At 38.2% G+C, this 11,862-nt stretch overlaps 1 protein-coding gene across 8 annotated transcripts in view; it reads right to left on the minus strand.

Annotated features, from left to right (window-relative positions):
- The window catches only part of LOC106529284 (mitogen-activated protein kinase kinase kinase kinase 4), a 41,884-nt gene that overhangs the window by 22,163 nt on the left and 7,859 nt on the right, over positions 1–11,862 (minus strand). For all 8 annotated transcript variants that reach the window (XM_014024654.1, XM_014024655.1, XM_014024652.1 and 5 more), the window contains exons 3-5: positions 5,036–5,092; positions 323–448; positions 14–124 (exon numbers count right to left, since the gene is read on the minus strand). In XM_014024654.1, coding sequence (XP_013880108.1) covers positions 14–124; positions 323–448; positions 5,036–5,092 — 294 coding nt within the window. The remainder of the gene's footprint in view (positions 1–13; positions 125–322; positions 449–5,035; positions 5,093–11,862) is intronic.

An 11,862-nucleotide genomic window follows, 5' to 3' on the forward strand; every position in this document is an offset into this window, starting at 1 on the left:
AATTGAATCTCACTCTGAGGATCTCTCTGGAGATGTAGGCGATCCAGTCTTCCTTTAACTGGTTCCCTTTAGTGTTCTTCACTAAATCTGTGATCGAACCAGCACCACAGAACTCCATCACCAGCTGCAAAACAGACACAAATCATCAGGAAAAAACTCCCATATGTCTGAGTAGAGGCAATAAATTTACCAAAACATCACAGACACATGGAATTATGAAGAAAGAGCAGATTTAAGGACATATAGTGTCTTAAAGATTGCAACACAGCAGCTGTTCATACCCCCCACGTTTTTACAATCTAAACAGGATTTGAGGACTCACCCATAGTTGGTCATCATGTCCTGGGGGGCTCTTTTTAATGAAAGCACCATAATATGTGGCTATGTTTCTGTGATGGGAATATTTCTTTAGCATATTAATCTCCAGTTTAATTTCCTCCTCTTCATCCTACAGGGACACAAAAACAGACAAAAACACACACAAGTTAAAAAAAAGATGTTTGTTAGCGCTGAAGAATTTTAATTTTTAATGTTGTTAATTATTTGCTAATAATAGATGCAGTTTTATTTCATTTGCTGCCGTAGTCGGGGTCACAGTGAATGTCAAGCTATGAGACAACACCCAGGTGAAACTTTACTGCCATCTTACATTTTAGCGTAATACTAAGAACTCCACCGCACAGCAAAGCAGACATTTTGTGAACGGACAAATGATCCTTTTGTTTGGAGATTAATGACGCATGACTGAGTCACACTGTAAGGTTACCTAATTAGATTGATGGCAAATCTATGATACATATACATTAATATCCAGCTGATTTGATCTTAATTAGGTCTGCACAGAGCTGGAATGGAAAATTAAAAAAATCCTGACTTGAAATATTACCTAAAAAAAATAACATCCAATTTCATGCCGGGGCTGAATTACTGAAAGAATGAGTGATAAACCAGCAGGAAACAAAACAAGGAACAGGGAGGATGAGGTACACAAAGAAAGCAACAGGGAATTTGGTGCATTTTTGAGTGATAAAGCCAATTCAGCGAGCAGATGCGACAATCGCGCTGTGTTTAATCTCTACGGGAAATGACCTTTAGCGCAAATAATGTCCACTATAAGCTCTTCAGAAAAAGGTCAGAACTAGCTGCAGTGCACCCAATAGCAACTTGACAGTGATTAACAGCGACAAACTAATTGAACACATGCAGAGACCAGCCTGTGAGTGCTTTGCTTTATGGTTGCATGACCTCTCTTATAGAACGTACAACCCCAATTCCACTGAAGTTGAGACGTTATGTAAAACAAATAAAAACAAAATGATTTKCAAAACCTTTTCAACCTATATTCAATTTAACACACTACAACGACAAGCTAGTTAATGCTAATATGGATAAACTTTGGCTTTTTTTTGTTGTTGTTTTGTTTTTTGTTTTTTGCAAATATTCACTCATGTTGAATTTGATGACTGTAACATTCCATAAAAAGGCTGAGTCAGGGGAAACCAAAGACTAGGAAAATTGAGGAATTCTCAAAAAACACCTGGTTGGAGAATTCCACAAGTGAACAGGTTAATTGGAAACAGGTGAGTGTCATGGTTGGGTGTAAAGGGAGCATCCCCAAAAGGCTCAGTCGTTCACAAGCAAGGCTGGAGTGAGGTTCACCACTTTGTGAACACATTCAGATTGTCAAGACTTAATTCTGAAGGAAGAGAAAGGTTTTAAATATCATTTTAGTGCTTTCAACTGAGGTGGTTTCTGATATATTTATTTAAAATATACTGTATATCGCAGGATGGTCTTTGCACAGAATTAATTAATTTATTTTTATTGTATTTTTTTTTTACCAAACTAACAGATGTCACCCTTAAAACTGTTGTTTAATTTAAAAGGATTATATTTACAGGATTTCAGCTCATGCCCTTATTTATTTTTCATATTTACTGAATTACATTTATCACAGTAACTACCTCTCAGTTTGGATGTAAATAAATTTAGCACAAAACAGCCCCAAACATGTTGCAAAAACACCTCGTAGAATTACACTCATGATAAACAAACACCTGAAGTGGACTCACAGAGAACTTCGTGATTTTAAGGGAAAATTAAAGTCAGACGGTGAAACACGTCTTTGTTATAATCTGGAGGATATAAATATTAATCTTCATTATTATAGTGCTGATCTTGTTTAGTTATAAAAACTAAAGCACACTCCTGCGGCGGTGCTGCTCCTCTGACAATCAGGAGCTCACATGTAAGTTGCACATGTCTAAGATAACGACGACGCTCCAAACACATTTAATAATACAAAGTTAGAGTTTAGACCAGGGGTGTCAAACTCCAGTCCTCGAGGGCCGYTATCCTGCATGTTTTAGAGGTTTTCCAGCTCCAACACACCTGATTCAGTGATTGAATTAACTCTTCAAATTGGGCAGAAGCCTGTTAATCACCCAGCGATCAAAATCAGGTGTGTTGGAGCAAGAAAAMCTCTAAAACATGCAGGATAGCGGCCCTCGAGGACAGGAGTTTGACACCCCTGGTTTAGACTCTGAAGTCTCAGACAGGTTGGAGGCTCATTGCAGGAGGTGATGCAGTCAAGCAGCCTCTGAGCCTCCGCCCCGTGTGGTCAAATGATCTTTTGTTTGGTTTGATTTTTTTATAACAGGAGTTATTAAAGCTTTGACAGACCTGAATAGAATATGCAGCAAAATGTGGGGAAAAATAAAAAGTTGTGCTATGTGCGCAGATACTGGCATGACTAACTGCAAAATGGCAGTTGACCGTCTGCGCAGGCGGCCACACTGCTGCTGCGTGACTCATTTGTGTTGACGTAAGCTTTTTTGTTGAGCACACGTGCACACACATTCCCATCTAAGCCCGCTCTCTGCTGTGCAGCTGTTGAGTTATCACACTGCTCGCTGTGAAAGTCTCGCCGCCACAAGTCGCATGGTGCGGGAAAGAAAAAGTTGTTAGGTGATGTGTGTCAGAGGGAACGATAAAGGGGGGAAGGCTGAGGATAACAGGGAAAAATAATGTCAGGGTAGGGGAAAAAAACAAAAAACTGGATTTATCTTTGGTACTACTAGGTCACATAATTCAATCATTATGACTACAAATACATTTCAAGAAAACAGCTTAAAATACAGTTTACTGGGATTTTGGGAATAGGGTTTTTGAAATTTAATAGAATTACCCTTTGACACCCACCTGTGAATATATTTTGAGAAACACAGACCATATAAACTATGTCAATACACGACAAGTCAAACAGGATGTAAATTAGCCTTAGGCTAAATCTGGTGCAATGCATCAAATTATGTTTTAATTGCACACTGTCCCGAACAAATATATTCAAAAATAAATAAATAAATAAGTCAAAGTACTATGACTGAACAATATATAWAAAAAAATGAATTTTCAACTGTACTGTTAAATGTTTAAGTAATGACTTGTCAAAATATTTGTTCAGATTATTGTGAAGCTGTGAGGATTACAAAATAGTTTCCAACATCAACAAAGCTAGTGTCTGTGTAATCAGTGGTAGTAAATTCTTCTCAATCCCAAAAAGCTGCGATKTTTGGTCTTTGGGGTGGACGACAGCAGGGATGAGGAGTGTTTGGATTTAAGAATGAGAATATGGGTCAGTGTGACCCTGGACACCAGTGTGTCAGTGCATGAGCTCTACAGCCAGAAGAGATAAAGTGCAATATGGGAAAACTGAACTGCAGTCCTGATTAGAYTACAGTTGGGAGCTAAATTATCTTTTTATTCCACATTAATGTAAATAATATGGTAGTTTTTGGGGCCAAATGAGGTTTTAACTCCAAAAGGAACTCGGTAACTGAATATAACATTAAAAAATAACCAAGTCCTCTACTTACACACTGTTAGATGCCAGTAAATAAAAAACAGAACAAACATGATGTAGAGTAAGTGAGTTTTGTCTAGTAATTAGTCATGTCAATACACGAGTCTTGAATGCAAAGCTGATAAAAATGATGCCTGTCATTTTTAYGAGAGCTGCCTAGGAAAATCAGCAGCTCATATTTGTCTTAAAGGCACAGAACCAGTATCAGCTAGTTTTAAAATTGACTACTAACAGCAGACTGAACAATAATCATATGTACTATGGGCATTTTGAATGATGCAGTATTTCCAACAAAACAGCCTAAAATCCTCTGTAACTTGCCCTTTGACCTTTAGATGAAAATCTGATTACCGGTACATCTTTTCACTTTCAGCAGTCAAGTGGAAGACAATGAGTGCCACAATGGCACTCCTACAGTTTTGTTAGGACGTACAGTTGGGCAATGCTTCTTTCAGTTCACAGAATAACTCATCAGTCGAGCCAGTTTCTGATCATGACTCGTGTGAGGAGTGGCACCAGACATGTTGGGACACAGGAACTGTTACTCTGTCAGGTTCCAGTGGATAGATGTGTAATGCTACACTGGGAATATATGAGTAAAAAGAGGGAATAGGAAGTTCCAAACCCCAGGATTAAAATACAAAAAACGGGACATCTGAAACCAATAAACTAGATCCAGGCTGCAGACTTTAAAATCTTATTTAACTAYTAGCTTTGAGAATAAATCCATGTACATAAAAAACTAAACAAAAACATGTAACTTCATTCAGACTGTCTTTTATTCATCTGTTCATCCAGCAGTTAATACTTAATGGTGCTGACTTCCACAAATTTACATTTTTTAAAAATCTCTCCACATCTAGAATAGTCATAATTGGTTCATTATGCAACCACTTCTCATGCAGATTGGTTAGTTATCAATTCCAAACCTTTTTGATAAAAGAWAATTGAATTAAAAGGGAAGTTGGGTTCTTCTAATAAAAACAAAGTCCAAGAATTAAACTGTAGACGACAGAATAYTGAAACACAACCAAAAGCTCAGTGTTATTTACTGTCCAACTGTGGGGGTAACAGTGTAATTATCATTTATGCATTTACAGCGTCCTGCAAGCCAAGCTGTAAATGCTKCTGTTGAAAATATTATTGCATAAACAAACTATTGTTTAGCCTTACCTCTGTGACGTCCATGACTTTGATGGCAGCCAGCTGTCCAGTCTTGACGTGGCGTCCCTGTGGAACATAAAATAAGTGAWCATGCTTGTTATGAGGTGATTTCATTAAACCATTACTTAATAAAAAAACAAAGCAACTAGACTCTTTAATTTACTTGATCATGCGAATATTTAAAGCTTGTTGTATTTTATTGTTCGTTTTTTCTTATGTGTTGGCTATGTTTTTAAGTATTTTTTTTACGTATTTTTTTAAATATTCTTTTCCAAAAGCATTTCCCTGTTTGTGTAAAGCATCATTGCTTTGTGTACAATGTGTTGTCCTGGGTGTCTAACATGACGCAACACCTTTAAACATCTTATATTTTGGTTTTCAACCATTACAAACCCTCAAGATAGAGACTTACATAAACTAGACATTAATCTAATATAATCTACTGATTTTTCCTGTATCTATCACAGGGATTGCTCCATCTCTACAAATATGTATGATTGTATTAGATCCGAGTTACTAGGCTACCAGAAAATTTAACTGACAAAATATTACAACAAAAACCAACAGCTACATTTAATGTTGTTTTATCTCAACATCTTTTAGGTTTGAAGTGCTTTGTGAACTGAAAAACAGATTTATTAATGAAGAAAATACACTGATTACCAGTAAAAACAATCTGTACCCTGAGACACAAAAAAAAATACAGCGAGCACTGGTGTTTTTTTAACTGATGCAATCAGCTGATATTTTATATGGCAACAGCTACTGAGCTCAAGTGTCGTTAAATAATAAGACCTCAAACCGGATTAATAAACAGTGCATACCTCATATGAGCAACATTCCCAGACTTCTGTGCTATCCAAACACCCTACTGCCACTCCTTACATAAACAAAGGATCAAAATAGAGGCCTCTTTACCCCCCCCCCCCCCCCAAACCCTGCGAGGAGATAAAGCAGAGGACATTTTTTTAGAGCTGACCCACATGGGCATTCCCCTTCGTCTCATGGACAGCCCTGCAGTGATAACTGTGTCTGTGCTGTCCTGTGTCTCGTTTTTTATTTGCAGGAGAAGCTTCAACAACGCCAACACTGCCTGCTTCAACCGGTGCATTCCATWGCCAATTGAAACTGTATGGATTATGACAATAAACGCTACGCAGGCTCAGGGGGCCCTCTCGTCTCACGGGGCAGAAAAGTGAGGGGTGAGAGGGACACTTTAAAGTAATTTTTAATCCTCTCTACTTTGATCCCAGAGGTTTGCGTTGCAAAAACAACATGGGAGCCACTGTTATAGCCGTCAGCTCCCCATGAACTGCTCGTTCACATGAGGTCCACTTTCCAAGGCTAACTGGTCACAGGTGCAAACAGAGATACTTTGCATGTTGGTGCCTCATGCATATGGCTACTGTCTTTCAATAAAACTCAACATGTTGTAAAAAAATGTCCTATACAATTATCAATTTAATGCAAATATCTCAGATTTTGTTTGAGTAGTTACACAACTAGAAACCCATTTTCCAGATGGTTCCCTTTATCTGGTTCTTATACCAAACCACAGCATGTGTGAAGAACGTTGAGCAACAGTATATTATGAAATGTGGTTCTAATACAATCATGTTAAGATATTTGGTTGGACTCAGGAACGTGACTGCAAGCCTCACAAATCATAAGCGTTCGCACATGGCGGCTGCCTGATGATCCATGATTCACGTCAGATCTTRGCCAATTCTATATGGCCACTGACATTTGTCTAAAAAATATAAATTCTAATTTCAGATAGACAGACCTATTAATCAACTAATATTGGCCACTTTTTTTAAAGACTTGGAAATTTGCCACGTCTATATAAGTTTAATCAATTACAAAGTAGGACAATATAGATGCAGAAGCACCTGCTACAACCTATTACTGTAGTCTACAATTCAGCTTTTTTTTTTGTTCAATAATGCTCTAATGTTTCATATTTTAAGTGGAAACATTCTTCTAACAGCTGTTATATGTATAAGTTAAGCAATAATCGAAAACATTTTTTAATATATTGACCATAGGCTGTAGCCTGAATCTGTCCTTTGTTAATAAATCTTTCTGGCTGGTGGAAAATAGAAAATTTAAAAATTAACCTATTGTGCATTCTCTTTATTCACATAGACCCAACCATTTCCTTATGTCTGGGATAGTTACCTAACCAACAATGATGCCAAACGTCAGAGAGGTTGCACTTTATTAGCACAATAAATGACAAGAGTGGCTGGTTTATAGTCAAGTTCAGTAATGAACCCTTCCTCTTTTTTATTGTCCTTGAAATAAACACACCACATGGTTACTTTGAAGTTGAAGCCATACAGCACAAGTAAGCTGAATAAAATTAATACTTTTATATTTTGGAGTCAATGAATGTATAAATAAAGATATTTCTAAGAGAAGCTGGCATTTCAATCACCAATTAGTCAGGCCAAATTTGTCCRATTGTCAAATGCCTTAGTTCACAAAGAGGTGAACAAAAGCTAAAGATGAAGCTAGAACTTTAGAGCTTTTCAAAGCAAACCTGACTTGTAAGTGCATGAACATAGACAGCTGTTGGTTAAATGAGAAATCAAATGAGAAATCATCTGCTTGTAATTGTTGCTGGTGTTGACTGTACCAACTGTGGTTGAAGTACAGTAAAATGTTTAGAGTTAGTCAAAATTACAAGAGTTTTAACTTTCCATTTGTGTTTTTCATGTCCACCTCTTATATCAATTTCATAAAGACTTGAAAACAAATATACATGCTGATTAATTACCTCACCAGTGCTATCAGTGACCTTTGTATTATAAGGACTTTTCTTATTTGTATGATCTGWACTGATCAGGACTTAGTAGATTTATGTTTGTGGACTGCAGGAGGCATCATGTTAGACATAACAGTTGGTAAACAAATTGTTTGTGTAAACAAAAGCTGAGCTGCGACCACTCTTGCAACCCTAGGTGCAAAACACCCTTGTTGAAAATGAGTGTGCACAAGACTGTTCTGGAGCTGGAGCCATTAAATCCGCTAAACTACGAGCCTTGTTTAACTTAAGGTTGAAAGCCAAAAACCTTTTTTACATGTACTTGAAAATCTAAAATTAATGACTAAGCCGTTGCTTTTTGTTTTTGTTTTCTTACAGGAAAAAAAAACTACTAAACTTCGTAAGTCAAAATGCTAAATCCAGTGGTGGGCAGCGCTAATCCAAAAATTTGCTCCGCAATTTCTAAAGCGCTTATGAAAATATTTGGGTCYGCAACTTCAAAAACGCTTATGCCATAGAAAATTTAGCAGAAGCTAATTCTAAARCACAAGTTCAATTTGACACTTACTAGCTGGCAACAATTGTACAATATATGTACAACACTGCCAACTAGCGGTGTATGAACCCTTGTACAGCTTAATTCTACAAGCGTTGATTGCTGGGGATGTGATTTCCTGAAACAGAACTTTGGATCCTGGTGTAAAAATTAAAAAGTTGTTGAGGATTGCTAGTTTGGCTGCTTCTTTGTCTTTTTCTTTTGTTTGTTGTAGATTTTTCATTAATCCAATTATGACAAGTATTGAGTTCCAGCGTTTAAACTTTTTTTTTTTTTTTTTAAAAAAAGGAGCTCCTATTGTAAAGTAAAAATAAATCAATACATACAAAATTTTAGTATGGATTACAAAAGTTTACTGTTTTTGCTGGGAAAGGGAGTACTAAACATTGCCTTCCTGCTATGTAAGCAGACACAAAGCATTGTGGGAAATGAGAACCGTGACCGACAGCAACTGTCAGCAAGGAAGTATATGTTTCAAATACGTGTGTTTATCTGGGAGGGGTGATGCTGGACAGATCACGTGTGTTGTGATTCATTGACAGCCATACCTTCCGCTGTTCAAGATAATGATGACTGGTAGATGATTAGTTATTAGCGGTACTGCATTTTAGTTTTTGAAATCGCAAATCCGCTTATGAATTATAAAAAGTAGTAAGACCACTTAAGCGCAAATGAAATATTTAGGTCCGCAATTAGCGGATTTGCGCTTTAGCGGACTGATGCCCACCGCTGGCTAAATCCATTATTATTTTTGAAAACTAACATCTAATGATTAGTAGGGGTGYAAAAAAATATCGATACACTGAAATATCGCGATATTTCATTTCCCGATACTGTATCGATATTCTAAAGCCCTGTTTCGATTTTTTTATTAAGGCTTAAAATGTCAACGTTCCTGCCAGCTGTTCATTTTTATGTTGTAGTTCAGCCTCTGACCACTAGTTGGCAGCAGTGAGCCAGACATTTGGCTCCTCTACCTCTTGAGGTAGAGGCTATTGTTAAGTGTTGGGTGACCATATTGTAAATTAATATTAAAAACTAAAAGCTGCAAAAATTATATTTTCAAACTATTTTATTGTCAAATTTAGTCTAATAATTGAAATCATGGATGAAAAAAGAAATATGAAACAAATAAAATAAAATACATAGAAAGCAGAACACAGCTAAATGTATCAAAAGTATGTCTATGTAATATTAGAATTTTCTGAGACAATGAATTTTGGTTTTTCATTTTTTTCCCAGTAAGATGTTTTTATTTAATAGAATTTTTGGACCAAAAAATCGCAATATATCACGATATATCGTCTTGCTTACAGTATCGCAATATATCGGGATATATCGTATCGTGACCCCTCTGTCATGATATGTATCGTATCGCCAAATTCTTGCCAATACACAGCCCTAATGATTAGTGTTGTTTGTGGTTATTGTTCAATGTAAAAATTCAGATATCACAGGAAATAGAAAAAGTCTTAAAAGATTTACATTGAAACAGCATACATTTGAACTTTTCTGCAACATGAAAAACACTAATTGCTTCAGACCATGTCCTGTTATTTGCTGCCAATACTCAATCCAAGAAACAAACATCGAGTCCAACAGAGGAGACCTGCAGAGGCCCTAACAGGCCTCTTTAAGCAGCCAGCTAGGCGTGGCTGCGGAGGGGGTTATCTGAGGCACTGAGTTATCACTCAGGCCTCTCTGGCCTCCATCTTTACTCCCCTCCATCACAGCTTCTCTTAACCATGGCCAGATGTGCTGCTGGCGTTTCTCCAGCTCAGAACTAAACCACAGAAAGACTTAAGTCCTGAGAGTCAGATTTATTAACTAAAAATAAAAAAGAAGACTAAAACAAAAAGTCTGCTTCTGTAAGAGCTCTATCGTTAGTGTTGATGAGAAATCTCACTCAGCACAAAAATGGTGWTTCACAAAGCTGCTCATACGGCTCAGGAATATATACCTAATCATCATTTCACAAGAGCAAAACTTTAAAGAAAATGGGTTTTGAGTGCTGTCACAGTGTTAATAAGACCTTCAGCGCACAACAATTTTGAGCTGCGTGCTTTTTAAGTAGCCACAAAGGCTCAAAATGAACTCATATTATTAGATCACACTGTGAGAGAAAGGACTGCTGGATGCCTCAGTATGTTTTTTTTTTTTTTTCAAAAAGGTCACTGGTGACAAGGTTTGTGTGTTCAAAGTGAGAACAGAGATGTGCTATTATGGGATGTAGGACCCCCACCATCACCAGGGGTCACGTGAAAATCAGAGGTGACATTTGAACAGGCAGAGTGAACAGAAACTTGTAGAGTCTGTGCATCTTCAGAAGTTTACAAATCTGTTTCCACGCTTGCTAACACACCTCTTTTTCAAGCTTTTCCAACATGCATCAGATGAAAGACGTGATCAGTCCACACTGTGTAGCAGCACATGACACACAGACCCGTGCCTTGTCCCTGCCCCTCTCGGCTCTTACCCTGATTTTTATTTTTTATTTCTGCTGCATCCAGCACACTGACCCAGTTCTCACACGCTGCCTCCCTGGAGAAGCGAGGATGGAAATGTTGCAGGCAAAGACGATGAAGCCGAGAGGGGTAGGGTGATGGCGCAATGAGACCAGAATTAACCGTGGATGGGAAGAGCGAGCCCAGCAAAGCTTGAAAAGTCCGAAACAAGTGGCCAGTTGATGCGAGAGATCTATTGATCACAGTGCAGCAGTTTGAAGGATTAAAGATGCATAGGACTGGCCTTCATTAGCATGAATTAACAGTTGGGTAACATTTGGAGGGTGTGAAAGTACAAATGAAGCAACTGCACGAAAGCTGTCAGCTGAGATGTAAATGAAATTGTAAATAGTTAATTTTCAGATATTCCAATATGGTGAAGCAGCTTTTGAGAAAAAAAACAAAACTGAAGATAATATTCCCCAAATGAAAGGATTATGTCTGAATGTACACATCCATTTTTCTTTACACATTTCCCTTCTGGGGCATGGGGAGCTGACATCCATCTCCTATCTCCAGCAGTCACAGTGTGAGAAGTCAGGGTACACCCCAGACAGGATGCACGTCCATCACAGGGTGTGAAATGTTCACAGCACAGAACATTTATCCTTTCCAGCTACAGGAACACAACCATAGAAAATGTGGCAAGAGTTTCTTTCTATCTGGTCTTAGCATCACCCGAGTAGTGAGGCAGACAGTGGCATGTACACACAGACAAACACAGGAAGTTTTGTCCAAGACAGTGTGACTGCAGGTCTTGTGACACCAATTACAGTTGAGGGTCATTGTGGGGGAGATGAAGACAAAAGACACACACACTGTGACGGCTGGAAATGATGCGGGCGAGCTGCCTCAGATTCACTACTCGTGCTGGAGTTGCACATATCACAGATAGCAGAAAGAGCTGGACACAATATGTGACCCCCAGACCGGGTTGCTGCATAAGAAAGGCTTACAGCACCACCCCCCCCCCCCCCCCCCCCCCCCCCCCCCCCCCCCCCCCCCC

Source organism: Austrofundulus limnaeus, unplaced genomic scaffold (assembly GCF_001266775.1).
Source record: "Austrofundulus limnaeus strain Quisiro unplaced genomic scaffold, Austrofundulus_limnaeus-1.0 Scaffold434, whole genome shotgun sequence".
In the NCBI taxonomy this organism is placed as follows: domain Eukaryota; kingdom Metazoa; phylum Chordata; class Actinopteri; order Cyprinodontiformes; family Rivulidae; genus Austrofundulus; species Austrofundulus limnaeus.